The following is a 15,819-nucleotide window of genomic DNA, read 5'->3' on the forward strand; positions in this document are numbered from 1 at the left end:
AGGTTTGGCAATCAAAACCTGCCAGTCTTCAGGATTAGGATCCAACAACCAACAGGACAACTAACAGCCAAATAGAGGATCGATTGATTTATTTCAGCATGTACAAGGATCTGGAGTGCAGCAAATCAAGGGAAATGTGATTTATACCCTCAAAACATTGAGAGACAACCTCTGATTTTATGAGTATAAAGGCACAACTCATAAAAATACAACTGCGGTTTCAGAAAATGACTGTAAAAACTTGGTATTTAAATAGATTTCAGGTAGATAATAAATGAAGCGCTTCGAAAATAAAGTCATCTATCCTGCTCAGCACGAGCACACAGTACTGCATGTGTCAGGACTCAGTAAGTAAGAAAAAATGGAAGCGTTAACCCTAAAGAACTCAGTGCTACTGGCACTCAATCTCAAATAGAATTGTGAACCAGTTACAGCATATTTAGCTGAAGTTTTGACATTTTTAAAACAAACTTCACAGGAGAAAGTTGGGTTGTTGTTTTTTTACATAAAGTGCATATTAGTATTAGTAGTGTTAGTGCACTGTAACATTCTTACATTATTAATGCACAATGTTTGATACCGAAAACACAGGAAGACGGATTTAGTCACATGCACAGGACAAAGACACCAACACTGATCTATTCAACACTGGAAGAGTTAGCTGGTCGCTAATGGAGTGAATCAAAATAGCATTAAACACATTGGATCTGCTCATCTGAGCGCGCCCTCAGCTGACGGTTTCAGCCTTTCCAACATCAGCTCACGATGAGGATGCATCCTCCAACACGACTGCGGGGTCCTTCAGTGTGGAGAACAGGTGACGACACGATGAGGAGGGACAATGCCTGAGGAGGACTCAGTGGTGCAGACCAGAAGTAGAGTGGTTCACTGGAAGAAAGCAGGCAGAGGATGACCCGTAACGTGGTCTATTTACGACCCCAGAAGTGAGGGGCTCTGCGAAGGCAGGTGCCGTCCTGAGAGCTTCTAAGGCCGCGGTTGTTCCAGTCCGTCTGGCTGGAGGGAATCGTACCCTACACGGACAACAAACCATCAAATCTCCTCACCAGCAATCATGAAATTAGAACAGAAGACTAAAAGTGACCTGTACTGGAGCGGTGGAAGGTGCTGGTGCGTCCTGGGGGGTCGGAGGTGCCGGTGCTGCCGTGTGTCTCGGAGAACGGGCGGCTGACCCGGAGTCTTTGGTGGTCTCTAGCGAACGCTGATGGGTGGGAAAGAAACCGTCAGCGCCAACAGGAGCAACAGGACGCTGCTCATCTTAGGCTGCGTCCACCTCGCGAGTCCCGGGTTCGTTTTAGAATTTCCTTCTCGCCCTGTTTTAGGATTGTAAGTGTGGAGGGAGAGCTCTTCTAAAGCAGGGTGGAGAGGCCTTTTCATTTTATTGCCGACAAAGAGCAGCTTTAATTGGTCCAACTCACGACGTTCTCTGCGTCCACGCCGAGGCACCTGAGCAGAGTCCTGCTGGAGTGGGAGCCTCTCCACTGGAACCGGAGGCCGACTGCACTGTGAAGGTCCGCGCGCAGCCACCGCAGCCCCTTCTGGATCCTGCAAGCACAGCGACGTGCCCACAGAACTCAATCCAAATAAAGATTCCCGTCAACCCCGTCGTCTGTCCTCACCCCTGGCCCTGTTGCTCCTCGCCGTCCTCACGCTGAGGGGGGCGTTGGACATCAAGCAGAGCGGCGAGGCTGAGCACCTCCAGCTCTGGGGCAGCACACGGGCCCCCTGTCTCCAGGAAATTAGCCAGGAAAAGCTGGTGCACACGGCCGGAAAGTGACGCCTAGTTGTGCAACAAGAAGGTGGAAAAATATCAGATCGCTTCCTAATCGAAAGATAATGACAAGGGATGATTACGTTGCAAATATATGCATTTATTCTATTTATAGTATGAGATTTAGTTACTTCTAGTTAATGATTCCTCTCCGTGGCCAGTTAAAATCATCACAAACATGTTTGTCTAGACGTAAAAGCCCGTCTGACCTTACAGCCGGGAGCCTCGTCCTCGTCTTCAGTGGGGACGGAGCCGGCTCGCTCTCTGGTCCAAGCCGGCTCGCCTTCCTCTTCCTTCCTGTCCGTGAACTCCGCCCATAAATCCTCTCCGTCGTCCTGCGCGGGCGCTGCGCAGAAGTCGGCGAAGCTGTCGCTCGGTGGGAGCGTTCCCAGAATCAGCACGGCAGCGTCGGCTCGTTGAGCGTGCACCGGGTCTGAGATATCGTGGCGCGCTCCTGACCGCAGCGGACCGGAGGTAGCAGAGTTTTCCTGAGTTGCGGATGAGTCGGAGTGGCGGCGTCCTGGCTCGTCTTGTTCGGCGCTCTCCTCGCCTCCCTCTTCTCGAACCTCTGGGGTCGGATCATTCTCCTCCGACGCTCCTTTCTCGACGTGATCCTTCGCAGGAGGAAAAACCAAAGTTGCTGCAGTTTCCTGAGGCTGTTGCTGGTCCTGGTGGGGTTGCGCAACTGCAGCGTCTCCTTCCTGCCAGTGTCCGATCATGGTGCAATCTTTTGCTTTAGATGAACAATGAGGGTCAGAGTCCCCTAAAGCCACCTGCCCGGGACTACGGGGGCGTTCTAATGGGCTGTTTGAAGGGTTCCTCTGCCCAAGTCTGCTGTTAGACGTCTCTGGATTCCCTGAAGGTGTGAAACCACAGCACCAGTGATGCACCGTCTGCTCTGTAAACACAGTGAAGTCAGCAAAGCCCATCTCTTCCCTCTGAAGACGCGCGTTAGCTGCAGAGGCTACGCAGGTATCAGCACTGCGGTAGTCATCTATGAGGCGCACAGCCGATTCAGCTTTAAGAGCCTGATGCTCCATGTCCGTCTCATTCCATCCTGAAGCCAAGTTCATGGAGAATGTGGGTTGGGATTGCTTCACTGGGAGATTAAGGCCACAGCCAGATTGATGAGTGGCTGGCTTTATGGGGAGAGGTTGTCTGAGGCAAGATGTTGATTCAGGGGAGTCAGCCGAGCCCGGGGGCCTGCAAGACACCCCGACTGAGAGCTGCACAAAACCCCTCAGCTCCTCCTCCTTGGATTCCACCTCAGGATGACCGACACCATCCAGTGGCGCTGGAGAGGGACACCTCAACGGACTGATGTCTGCTGGCTCCATATATTGTTGACGCAGGCCCCCAAAGCCTCATGTGCCTAAGAGAGAACCACAAGACCGTGAGCGTCTCTGGATGACAGAAATGCAACAATAATTTGTTGATAACAGCCACAAAAAAGTCGTTTTGTGGGAACACATTATAGTTTGAAGGCAACTGGTGGAGGAAATAAAGAATTGGCACCAGTTGGTCTGTTAAAGACAAATAAACAGTTACAAAAGTCACCGAACTTTACAAACTGTTGCTGCAATCAAATGATTCCTTCCTGCATGTGAGGAGCTACGATTTTAGTCAGGATAGTTAGCTTAGGGTGAAAAACAGACTAGAGAAAACTGCACCCATAACAGTCTTAAGTGCAAACATCCATTTTTAACTATCAATGTTTTTAAAAACAGAATAAAATCTGATCTTTTTGTTGCATACAGGAGACCTTACCTGCTGTCCTGTCCTGCAGGAGGACCAGCTTATTCAGCCACAACCACACAATTATGGTGCTGGTGTTGCCCTGTGAGGACAAGAGAGAGTCAAGATCAGCGTCTGGGATAGCTTTGGCTCCCTGGAAATACAAAAGAATAAATAAATCTTCCATTTTAATACCCTTCCATTTTCTATCCTCTTTATCCAGGAAAGTATCGTGCGATACGAGCAAATATCTGTTGATATGTAAACACCAACTTTGCGATTAAAACACTTTCTACTTACAAAACAAGTAGGCATTTATGCAGTCTAGTATTTTAAAAAAAAACATTTTAAATGACGACCCATTATCTTGTTACACCACAGCACTTAATTGGCTTATAGCAACACCAGCTAGCTAGCACAGCCAGCAATTAGCCTACCGACAGCTCCCTTTAGAAAAAAACGCTAACGCTGTCACGCTACCTAATTGCTTCGGACAGACATTTAAGAACACAAACTTGCTGTGTCTTTACCTGCGTTTATTCACTTTGCCTCCTGGTGAGTTCTGTATTTGACTCTTTCTGTCTATCCTCCATTATCAGCCTCCAAATGGACGCTTTAGGTTAGGAGCTCCCACTTGACACCACCGATGGGATCCCTTTCGTGTACTTAGCAAACAGGAAATTACTCTTCTCTAACATAGACGATCTTTGCGCTCCTGTGGCAACATCGCCACCTACCGGCAGTAATTGGACATACACCACTCTGGTTTATTGTGGAGTTTCAAGGATCAGGGAATTTTCCAGTTCTAACAGCATTTGTATTCACGCTATATTCCATTTAAGCAAATGGTAATATTTAATATGAGAAGTGTCAAATGCGATTTAATCTCTGTGTTACACTCTATCCTAAAAACATCAACTTAATTTAGGTTTAGAGTAGCTAAATAACCATAATGAATGCTAACTAAGGTGTGGAAATGTAATTCAATGAGTTCCATCTAATGTGTAGTTTACAAAATATTGAAAGAAATAAAGAAATGTTGCTGTAATTCATTTTTTATTACAACAGCATTACATCGTTGTAAAGCTGAACGCATAAAACAATTCAAAATCATTTAAAAAAAGTTCAGTTTACTTGGTATTTGGTTTACAGGTCAGCCTAGCACATGCCCTACATTATTTTATTGTAAAGACTTTGTTTTTAAAAAGTAACGAGTGAAATGTGTCAGTTCACTTCTTGAACCCTTGAATTCAGTCAGATTAGGCACAAGCTTCTACAAATCGACAGGCAATACAAACTTTGTCTGTTTTTTTATGGACGGTTTTATATGGTTTAACACAAAAACACATCATAATAGCTTTTTCCCTCTGGCCTCCCTCAAACTGCAAGTTTTAAGATGATAGCTATGAGCAACCATTTTCCCACAGGTTTTGCAAAAGTACGGCTTTTCTCCTGTGTGAGTCCTCAAGTGCACATTGAGATTGGAGCGTTGTGCAAACGATTTCTTGCAGAAAGGACAGGTGTGGGGCCTTTCACCGGTGTGGATTCTCAAATGTATAGCCAGATGGTTCCTCCGGGCAAACTCTTTGCCACAGCTGGAGCATTTGAACGCCCTCTCTCCCATGTGAACCTCATCCATGTGTCTGATCAGATCACAGTCCCTGGAAAACATTCGGCCACAGACCCGACACACCCTTTTCTCCACCAGGGTTTGTTCGTGGTCCATAGAAACTGTCTCCAAGCGACCCTGACGGCGGTCTAACAAGTCCCATCCACTTCTATTCCATTCCTCGTTAACTGATACACTAAAAGCAGGAAACTGCTGGTAGTCTGTGGGACGAGTCGTTTCTGATTCATATCCATCTTTGACACCATGAGAAGACTCATCGGTCGGATGTGGAGAGATGGAGACATCCACCAGCTCATCCTTAACGTCCTGGGAGCCCTGGGCCTCATCCTCCTCCACGCTGGGGAGCTGATCTGGCTGCTGGGATGGCGAAATATCCTCAGTATCTAAATTCGTGCGTAAAAATAGAGGAATCGGCGTTCATATCTGACACAAATGTATTCGTACAGTCACAAATAAAGGTATAAAATTGGAAAAGCAATGTGCGGTGTCATATTTCTGACACTTTTAAGTTATGGGGACTCAAATGTAGCACTAGCGCTGTTGCTAACAGCAGTTGGAATCGGAGTTAAAGGCAGCTTCTGGGACACCCACCTTTTCTAGTTAATATGACTTCGGCTTTTAAAACGGACAGCTGTTGCAGCTGCTTCCTCAGCTGGATAACCTCCTTCTTGGAGCGGACGACCTCCTCCTGGTACTCCCCGATGGTCTTCTCCACAAGTCGGAAGATTTGCTCGGCGGCCGCCGCCAGTCGCTCGTTGACCAGCTCCCTGAGCAGCTGCGCTCCGGCCATGATAGGGCGCCAACTCCCGCTGATGTGACCAGGAATAAACCGCTGCTCTTCAGCTCTTTATTCACACCCGATGGCTCAGTGTTGTAAATGATGTTGATGACGGCAGCGATGCCGTTAGGTCAGCATCCTACAGCGCCCCCTGCTGTCGGGGTGCACTCAGGTCCTACCAACGCAATATTAGAACTATAGGTTAAATAATACAGGCAGATTTTAAAACTTAAAAAAAAAAGCCCCAGTAAGACAAAATAACACCAACCTATTTATTGGAATATTCACTTAACATGTAAATCACGTGATGCGTGGCTATATGACACGGGAATATATAAATAAAAATAGCCTTGTGTCATTCTGTTCAGTCAGGATATCTGTGCATTAATGACCTAAACTGGGAAAACAAAGTATAAATAAAACCAAACGGGGTAAATTTCTTGTCAACCATAACATGGTTATATTGAACAGGACCTTTTGTCATTAAACAAGGCTCTAAAGTCTAAATATTGTAGAGAAATTCCATTACTTCTTATTGTTTAGCATTTAATTTGCTAAATACATACATGGTTTAGTTTGTAGCTGTGTATATACACCAGCGAAGGTTTTTTTAATTTACTCCAGCACTTAAAATGTCAGTTCCAACACCTGATTTGATTTTTGTATCTACAGTGAGGTAATTTGCTTCGATTTTTAAGATATTCAGTTAATTCTCAACACTATTTACATCTTATCCTCCTGTTTTCATTAAGCCGCGTGGATGTATCGCTGCCACATCTCGTGAACCTCTAAATGCATCTTCAGGTCCATCTTGGTGGAAAAGCTTCTGTCACATTTCGCACAGCGACATGACCGTTTCGCACACTTCCTTCTCTCTGTCAAGCGTGCAGCGCGGTGGTGACGTTTACATTTCTTACAGTAACATGGTTTCCCTCCTGCGTGCGTTCTCAGGTGGATATTTCGAACGCTGCTCTGAGTGAACGCTTTGCCGCAGAAATTGCAGAGGAACGGCTTTTTGTCCGTGTGAACTCTCATATGCAGGCGAAGGTCGGCTTTTTTCCTGAACTCCTTTTCACATTCAAAGCATTTCGTTTCTTCCTCCACGTTTCCTTCTAATGCGAGTTGCGTATTTGGATTCTTCCCTTTGCAGAACTTTAAATGTCTACTCGTGGCAAACCTGTTGCCACAACGTTTACATAAATAGGGTTTCTCACCCGTGTGTACACTCATGTGAACAATACGACTTGAGTTCTGGATGAATGTTTTGCCACAGAAATCACAGCTGAAGGGCCTTTCACCTGTGTGAATTCTTACATGCAGAATCAGCCGATGCCTATCTTCAAATTCTTTGTTGCACTTCAAGCATTTAAATGCCTTCTGACCTTTGTGACTCTCATGTACGTGTTGTTTCAGCAAAGAATCCTTCATAAATCCTTTCCCACAAAACCTACAAGATATCTCCTCCCTTGGGGGTTGCTCCAAATCTACATAGACCTCTATGCTATGGCTCTGATCAGGTGACAAGGAACCGTCCGTTGCGGGAAGTGTGAAGTCATCAGTGTTCCAAGTGTCAGGCTCCATATCTGGACTGATATACTGATGGACTGGCTCCTCCTTAATTTGGACATTTTCCTGAAAGTGTGTTCCTTCCAGACTGGAAAACTGTTCCACTTTTATGTTACACTGCTGCAGTGAAGGGATGAACTTCTCAGAGATTCTCTGCGTGTCTAAAGGAGAGAAAGGACAGTCAAAACAGTTATAATCTCTCAGATTAAGCCGGAGAATGACTTGCAAAAAATAAGATAAATGACACTACTCTGCTCAATTTAAAACTATCCTAACTCATTTATTTAGGGAAATGCTGTAATGCTGCAGTAAAACACACACAAAAAAATGTAGTTGCTTACATTTTGTTGTGGAAGCTATTATATTGGATGGTGTTCCGCTTCCATGAATAGATTTTTTCAAGGCTTCCAACGCAGACTTTCTGACAACTAAAGCTCCTTTCTTGTTCTTGTAGAACCTATAGCCAAACAATAAACAATCTCTTAATGTGGAAATATTCTGATCTGTTAGAAAACATAGGACAAACTACGGGAGAACATAACTTACATCTCTGATGTTATTGGGAGTTCATAAAACTGTTTTGGGGGTGGTGGAGGGAACACTGAGGGAACAAAGTCCGGATCTGTAGGATCCATAGACACCTTTCCTGTGCAGAAACATAACTAAATTCATTATAACTCCAGTACTGTCATGTTGTTTAAAATCACAGACTAGCTACGATTGTGCTGGATCCATAGATTGAGTCATTTTAAACCAGTTATCAACGATAGGGCCATTTAATCAATAGCTGATCACGTCCGAAGCGATACTAAATGTACATTTTTATACTTTTATAATGGTTGTTTACATGCTACCCTGCGTTGGTGCGCATGCTAATGTTGCTAACCTGTGTTGATCTATGTTTTAGCCAGCAAAGAACGATAACTCTATGTCTGTTCTTATTACGGTACTTGATCTTATTGGGTTTAAAGCGACCTAAATGACATATCCCGGAAAAAATAATACATAAAATCCTTGCCTGATATAAAATGAACACTGCAGATGCGAGCATTCCGGATGGATGCATCGCTCCAGTTTGTACGATTAATAGCTTTCAACCACAAACTTCTGCGTTCGACGTTAAAAGGTGTAGACATCGAAGGTATTCTATAAAAACGAATTTCTTTTGACTGGCCATGTCTATTTTTACATCCGATGGCACAGCAAGACATTTTTTTAAAAATATCTCACAGGTTTCGCCCGATCACAGCAAATGTCCCTCTACTTATTTCCGCGACTGCGCTGTCGCCACCCCGATGCGCGCGCAGTTACGGCGCTTGAAATCCAAGAAGAAGAAATTCCGCGTTCAAGGCCGTTAGAAAAGTGGGAAATTTGAATGTTTTCACTTATACTTTCCGTGACGTTAAGGTTTATCTTTTTGAATAGTTTTATTAATTGCACGCATTCTAAATATTCTTAACAATGTCATTGTGTCATGATAAGTTAAGTTGGCTCATATGGGCTTTCAAATAATTAGTTGGATATTGTAAGGTTTATTCATAAGCCTATAGACTGAGGTCAGTAAGATATTTTACAATGCTGCATTCATTCATTAGATAATAATTAGTCACACATCTCTATTATAAACATCATTAATTTACTCGTCACTAAATTACCCCAGCAATTACTCAGTAAACACAACCAGCAAGACTTCCAAGACTGGAACTTTATTTGTTTGTAAGTTAGTTTTTAAAAAATAACAAAGACATCATGTACCATCTGAATTTGAACATTGGTCCATTGCACATGAAAAACAAAACCAAGGTGATCCCAGGATGACAATATGCAACATGTTTCTTTGCCACATAAAAGCTGTTCAGTTGAAAACAGTGGATCAAAAGGCAAAACACGATGCTGGGTGACGCAAAAGCGTAAAGGTCCAGCAGCCAACACCCCGACGCTGCTCAGACTTGGTCCATCCTGCTGACGGTTAACCTCCAAAAGGTAAAAAGAGGTTATTTTTGATCCAACACTGACTTCAAACACACAACCTTGATTTACCTTCATACAGGAAAGTAAACGATTAAACCTAGTATTCAGGGTCAAACTCTGCTTTTATACAAGCTCAATCAGATGACTTCAAAAAACAAACAGGATTTCACCAACACTGATAGGAAACCATTGACACGCACAACCCTGCTGGTTACACGGTAATAAATAGAAATGATAGTGATGTTACAACCACACGACACTCACAACACTCGGAAATAGGTGATCCTACATCTACAGATTCTTAGATGGTTAATTTTTACAACCTTGTTATTTTAAAGATAAGTGAGGGGTGAAAAGAGGAAAAAGGCATTTTGTCAATTTATACTCCGAATTACTTCTCTGGCATTTGATTTGTGAAGAATCATTTGGTGATCAGAATGGACTTCTAAACTATATCTGCAACATAAACAGAATGTCTGTGAAACAGCAAACACTAAAGAACTTTCAGAGGTATTAGGTACATGCAGAGAAAAGGCTTTCCGTTCATGGTAATGATGAAGCCGGTGAGGCCGTGGTCCTTATGTACAACAAGAGCCAAAAATGGCAGGAATATACAGATCTGTGGGTCAAATAATGCCGTTCTCTTGAGTTTTAGATCCTTCCCTGAATAACCAAGGGGTATATGAAAGAGGAAAACCTCAGAAGGAATCAGATTACAATCAGGATGAAGTAACATTCATTTTTAGCTGCATTTTAAAGGGATGAATTGTTATTTCCAAGGATGGTGGAATCATTAGGAGATCAAGAACTGTGGCGTGTTTGTTTCAGAAGTAAACCGTTTATCTCGCGGTCATGGGGAATTTCTTTAAATCGGAATATCAGCAGATGTGAGTTGCTCAGCTGGAGATTTTTAGCTTCTTTTAAAGTGCACCAGTTACCATCAGTCCATGTACCTACGCCACATCCAACATCTAAAAACCCACAACAACCAGAAGAAAACACACACGCACGCACGCACGCACACAAGCTCCTCAGATGAGCCCTTTAATTTCTCCAGGTTTGAAGTGTTCATCTCCCTCCCCCACGAATCCTTGCAAAACACGGTGAGTTCTGTTAAAGAACGAAACACATGAACCAGTTTTACACTCCAACGCACATCTACTGTAGCATAAACACCCAGGAAACACACGAGTTATGAGGCTTAGATGTATTACATGATCACGACCGAGAAAAAAGTCCCCAAAATGCATCCTGTGAAAACAACTGTACATGTTTGTTCTGCCGCAACAGTGAACTAACGCCTCACGCTGGCTCAATCCCGCCCCTCATAATAAACCGACAACATTTCCTGTTTGAGTCCAAAACAAACCAAAGCCTGAACAGACCCTGTCCGACCAAGCCGGTTCTGCTGCGGCTTTATTGCTGTGCGACTTGTGATGAATGCAAACGTGCAGACAGAGACGTGATGGCAAAGAAAGAGGAAGCTCTGTGAGTGAGATCTAGTCTAGCCTACATACGGCTGCGTTGCCATCGGCAATTGGAGTTTGGTGGCTGTTGGCAACAGAAGATTTACTGATTTTCCATCCATTTATTAGGATTCAAATGTGCAGAACTATGACAAAGCTCATGAAGTAAAAAATAAAGACTTCTCCTTTAACAAAAGTATAAGTAACATCTTTTAAACCATTTATTACTAAAGTAACTGAATGTACTGAGAAATTCATATTGAGCTGTAGTTTATGTTGAACTGATACAATAACAGGTGTAAACAGTCATTTCAGACACACACTTAATACTGTGGCTTCTACAGTTTGTGCATTTATGACAAGTTCCTGTATGCTAAAAGATGACCCGTGTAGAATGAAACAGTTAAAGACAAAAGCCTACGATGCATTTAAGACATTAGTGTATCGGTTGGCTATAGCTGTAAAAACAAACGCACCATAAATCTGGTGTGGGACGTTTCAGAACAACAAACACAAACACTGAAGGAATGAAAAACAAAGTGTGACAGCAGAACCAACGAAAAGCACGAGGAGGATATTGTGCAGCTCTGCATCTTCCTGCGGGAACAGGAATACATTCAGAATATCATCGGGATCCGATTCTGCTTCCAAAAACTCACAGCTGCCAAACTAATTCTTTGACTCTGAATTTACACAAGTGTAATAATTGTGCTTCTTCTCACTTCAAGGAGGAATAAATGCCACCAAAAAAGAATCCAGTATGGGACAGATTCAGATGCATCATGCCATCACGTAATCCTCAATTTTAGGTATTTGGGTCGGTGAGAATGGAGCGCGTTGCCATGACAACTGGAATAAACCCAAGAGGGGGCAGAGGAACGGAACACAGAGAAAACTGGATGTTCTGCTGCATACTTCAGAGCTTTTGATGATTGATGGAGCAACAAATTCAGATCCACTTGCTTCAAATGTAACAAAACCTTCTGCAACCGTTTTGTTTTCAATCAGTTTTGGACCATGTGAAAAACCCGCCGGAGCGCTGAAGGTGCTCATCAGTCGCGTTAGATGGAATCTTCCACAGATTCTTGTCAATTACAACAGTTCAAAGGATTTTTTTTTTTTTAAAATGCTTTCAGAATTATTGGTTTGTAGTTCATATGATTTTTTTTTTTAACTTTCACTGGTTTGCCTTAATTTTAGCTGAAAAGTGCACCTAACATATACTTTCCTGAGTAACTACCTTTTGTTGTTCGAGTTATCTGCCTCCGTCTCAGCAAAAACACATGAGCTAATAAAAGAGATCCCTGATCTGACAAAACGGGAGGGGGGTTAAAAAAAAAATAAATGGGGAAAATAAGAAGCCAAGTCGTTCACCCTCGATGCATCTTCATGTCAGAACAACGATGGATGGAAAAGAATGAAGAGAAGTGAATGGAAAGTGGCAGAAAAGCTGGACTTTTCGCCCAGGCTCCCCCGCTGCAGCAGTGTTGCATGATGGGTTATGAATGATGGCGCGATCGTCCGAGATCGCGACCCTTGTTCGTACGCGGCGTGCAAAGGAAGAGGAGGGAGGGGTTAACCGAGCTTGGTGATCTGTAGGTCTCCCTGTATCCGTACCGTGTCGATCGAGGGCAAAGATTTCACTTTGTGATAAAAGTCAAACAGCTGGTGTCCGTCCACGAATATCCGGAACCTCTGGTGCTCGCAGTGAATCTCAATCTGAGGGAAACAAAAACACAGAGAAGAGGAGTTTATTACACTACGGGAATAAATCACAATCTGGCTTGAGGTCAGCGCTCACGATGCGACATTGTTCTCAACGCAGAGCTACAGCAGACGTGCCGTTTTTCTCCCCATCCTGTTCTGAAACCGCAGCGCAACGTCTCACTGCCTCCTCGTTAATGACGAACAACCTTAGTCTGCAGCCTTTTCGCCGTCCTCAACTTCTCCGTCACACTCACACCGACCACACCGCTGCCATTACATAACCACAGCCGGACTTGCCGTCTAAAAATACACGCAACAACGGCGGCTCGGCCACATTCAGCGCATCGGGAATTTTTTTAAACTGACCTTTGGGGGTTAAATTCTTTTCTGCAGATTTTTAATGGTTTATTCTGAATCGACACCGCTGAAACACATAACAGATCCTTCTAATTAAACACCATCTGGGTCATCTGTGTGAAGTTATTGGGGCGACTATAATCCCAGAGCGAACAACTCCTGGGGTCTTATGAGGACGACGCACGGGCCTCGAACTCCCCCCCACCACCACCACACAGGCAGCTGATGCTGTGTTGAGCGCCTTCTCCAGCACAGGATACGGCGTCATGCAGTAGATAAATGTGATGTAGTGTGGAAAACATTTCCTGTTTGTCTCCGGCGTCGACAGCACAAAGGACATTTCTGTTGCCACGTATGATTAACTCCCAGAGAACTTGTGATGGCCACCACAGGGTTTTACAAGCCATTCACTTCTCTTTGTTCCTCAGCTGTATCACAAACTTGACCTCTTGTGCTTGAATGCTAAGCTAACTTGGTTTGGTCAGATGACATCAGTAAAATCTTTGGTGTATGATGTCAGTTTATGTAGACTGGTGGAATTTGTGCCATTAAAAAGCAACTTTAAACTTTGTTTCCCCCAGAACAATTTCACCCTTAAAAAAAGACAGATTATTTACCCGAAAAGGCTGATCAGGGATGAAGGGGAAATAGGCGGTGGACGCCTCCTCCCCGACCCATTTCCCAGAGATGCGGGCACTACGCAGGAACTGGCGGTCGGTGAAGCGGGCAGTGAGTTTCAGGGCCACGTCGTGGGGGGGCTCCTCTTTCTCCGAGGCGCGGCCGCAGGTCAGACTCACGTCAAAGCTGAGATGGGGGAGGAAGCAGAGGCCGAGGGTGTCAGACATATGAATTGGGGTTATAATCCAGGATAAATCATGGTAATTCTATTGCTGCTGTGTAAGACCAAAGCCACTATAAGCCACGTCCTGCCCTGCAGCCCCCTCCTCACCCCCCTCCATGCTGTTTACACAAAACTGAATCTTAGCTGAACTTTAGATATGAGGAAACGTGTGCGTTCCCAGCTCAGAAACTGTTGCTCAGGATATTTATATTGACTGTGCTGATGAGATCATTGAGAGGTTTGGTAACAACTTTGTCTAAATTTTCCATCTGGGGTAAAAAAGGACCCACCCTACTCAGCCCAGCCTGCCTCACTTGGTTCTCCTTTTTTCTCTTTGCCCCCCCTGTCTCCCAGCTAGGGAACGCCCTGCCTCTGCATACTTAAAGCCACCACTGCCTTTACACACACTCCTCGGGCAGCAGCCCTGCAGGTCCGGTTGGTCCGAACAAACCACATCCCATATCTTAAAAATCTCCAAGCGCACATGAGGGTGGTAGCTTCAACAGCATGAGACAAAGGCGGCTGCAGATAACGCGTGCGTGCGCGCATATTTAGCGTAATCTCACCTGTCTGGCTCCAGGTCCACAATGCCCATCACAATGATCTTCTTCCCTGGCCGCATGCCTCCCCGGATTCGTCCGCTGAAGGGCACCGTCTGCACAAAGTGCGTTAGATTTACTGCACAGCCCGGACGTGCTGATAAATATAGATGCACTTTGGTGAGTGTTTAGGCATCTTCCTTACCAGGAGACGTGATAAATCCTCCTTATCCGGTGAGATGAGTCCGGGGTTCCCCAGCGAGTCGTTCAGATGATCAACCTCCATGTTCTTGACAGGAGACAGAAACTGACAGTTAGCAGGTCGGGTCGGATCTGAGCTGAACCAGCCGGGGAGCTCCGGGAGGCTGTAGGCCTGTTAATCAAAATCTGCACACAGGCGGCCCTCGCATGATTCCCACAATTCCGAGGAGGCGGCCAACCCAACCGGCAGTGATGTTATCAGTCACCGTGCGCTTCCGCGACTACACAATTAAGCCTGGCTCTGCTGTAAACGTGCAAATACATTCCCAAAAAACGCGTCAAAAGGAGCGTGCAACGCCGTTTCATTCCACCAGCCATCATATTGGATTTCCTCCCAGGCCCCAGATGAAAGAGGAGTCGGCTTACGTCTTCAACGCGCTGCGCACGGCGCTCCGTATTTACAATATGCGCCGCACCGCCGACCCCGGCGCGTTTAAAACCGACCGGCCCGTCGTTGTCCGCAAAACAGCCAAGAAAGCAACACGCACCGTCATTCACGCCTCACAATTAGGCCTACAAATACTCACTATTCCGTCGTTCTCCGCTGCCTGCACCGCCATCTTGAGCAGAGTCGCACAGGATGCTTATTATCGGAGCAGAGGCAGCCCTGCCCGCCGGAGGAGCCTGGTGTGTCAGCGTCGTGGCACTGACTGGGGAGGATAGTCCTGTTCCGGAGTCTCCGAGCCTGACACAGAGCTCCTCTGCGCTCCACTCCTCTTTGAAATGGGTGGATATCTGCTGACGTATGCTTTATATTAATTACAGACTGGAAGCTTAATCCCCGTCTGTTGGAGGCTAATCAAGACAGATTTTCCCCAACCCTTCACCTAATTAGGCATCGCGCACTTTGGGCGTTTTTGCATTTAACTTCCAAACACACGGGGTGAATGGTCAGTGAGCGTGTGAGAGGAGAGCCAGACCGGACAGTGGGGTTTTCGCAAAGAGTGACAACTCAATACTTTTCAATGATTAAACCGTCCCGTCGGCCTCTGAGGCCATAATGACCTATAAATAGACCAGATGCTGTTTCATGAACAGTAATTGCTTTTTTTTTATCCTGACTCCCAGCCATTGACTTTTAAGAAATCTCCCCTCCCTTCCTCTGCCCTATTTGAGCTCCCTCCCTCCTTCATCCCCCTCCCTTCCCCCCTTCCTTCTATCAATTTTACCTGCATATGCT

The 15,819-nt window shown here is 45.1% G+C and overlaps 4 protein-coding genes across 8 annotated transcripts; all 4 read right to left on the bottom strand.

Annotated features, from left to right (window-relative positions):
- Positions 1–72: 72 nt before the first annotated feature.
- aftphb (aftiphilin b) lies at positions 73–4,202 on the bottom strand. 4 transcript variants are annotated; one of them, XM_057047154.1, is made up of 8 exons: positions 4,054–4,185; positions 3,719–3,774; positions 3,557–3,626; positions 1,999–3,161; positions 1,638–1,798; positions 1,437–1,563; positions 1,103–1,219; positions 73–1,031 (listed from the first exon to the last, which is right to left on the bottom strand). In XM_057047154.1, exons 4-8 carry the CDS (start codon positions 3,124–3,126, stop codon positions 927–929), a joined length of 1,638 nt encoding a protein of 545 aa, XP_056903134.1. In that variant the 5' UTR covers positions 3,127–3,161; positions 3,557–3,626; positions 3,719–3,774; positions 4,054–4,185; the 3' UTR covers positions 73–926. The 4 variants fall into 4 exon arrangements, 3 of the variants coding, with proteins under 3 accessions (XP_056903134.1, XP_056903132.1, XP_056903133.1); XM_057047152.1 differs by lacking the exon at positions 3,719–3,774 and having other exon boundaries at positions 4,054–4,202; XM_057047153.1 differs by lacking the exon at positions 3,719–3,774 and having other exon boundaries at positions 3,557–3,677; positions 4,054–4,200.
- Positions 4,203–4,562: 360 nt separating this feature from the next.
- On the bottom strand, positions 4,563–6,034 carry LOC130533431 (zinc finger protein 436-like). The gene is made up of 2 exons (XM_057046817.1): positions 5,745–6,034; positions 4,563–5,536 (listed from the first exon to the last, which is right to left on the bottom strand). Exons 1-2 carry the CDS (start codon positions 5,941–5,943, stop codon positions 4,872–4,874), a joined length of 864 nt encoding a protein of 287 aa, XP_056902797.1. The 5' UTR covers positions 5,944–6,034; the 3' UTR covers positions 4,563–4,871.
- Positions 6,035–6,189: 155 nt separating this feature from the next.
- On the bottom strand, positions 6,190–8,803 carry LOC130533430 (zinc finger protein OZF-like). 2 transcript variants are annotated; one of them, XM_057046815.1, is made up of 4 exons: positions 8,516–8,803; positions 8,044–8,143; positions 7,839–7,954; positions 6,190–7,658 (listed from the first exon to the last, which is right to left on the bottom strand). In XM_057046815.1, the coding sequence occupies exons 1-4, from the start codon at positions 8,706–8,708 to the stop codon at positions 6,679–6,681; spliced, it is 1,389 nt and encodes a 462-aa protein (XP_056902795.1). In that variant the 5' UTR covers positions 8,709–8,803; the 3' UTR covers positions 6,190–6,678. The 2 variants fall into 2 exon arrangements, with proteins under 2 accessions (XP_056902795.1, XP_056902796.1); XM_057046816.1 differs by having other exon boundaries at positions 8,044–8,138; positions 8,516–8,790.
- Positions 8,804–9,187: 384 nt separating this feature from the next.
- On the bottom strand, positions 9,188–15,634 carry LOC130533432 (galectin-related protein B-like). The gene is made up of 5 exons (XM_057046818.1): positions 15,167–15,634; positions 14,584–14,667; positions 14,406–14,494; positions 13,616–13,802; positions 9,188–12,653 (listed from the first exon to the last, which is right to left on the bottom strand). Exons 1-5 carry the CDS (start codon positions 15,197–15,199, stop codon positions 12,510–12,512), a joined length of 537 nt encoding a protein of 178 aa, XP_056902798.1. The 5' UTR covers positions 15,200–15,634; the 3' UTR covers positions 9,188–12,509.
- Positions 15,635–15,819: the final 185 nt, after the last annotated feature.

The sequence above is a fragment of the Takifugu flavidus genome, chromosome 11, assembly GCF_003711565.1.
Source record: "Takifugu flavidus isolate HTHZ2018 chromosome 11, ASM371156v2, whole genome shotgun sequence".
In the NCBI taxonomy this organism is placed as follows: Eukaryota; Metazoa; Chordata; class Actinopteri; order Tetraodontiformes; family Tetraodontidae; genus Takifugu; species Takifugu flavidus.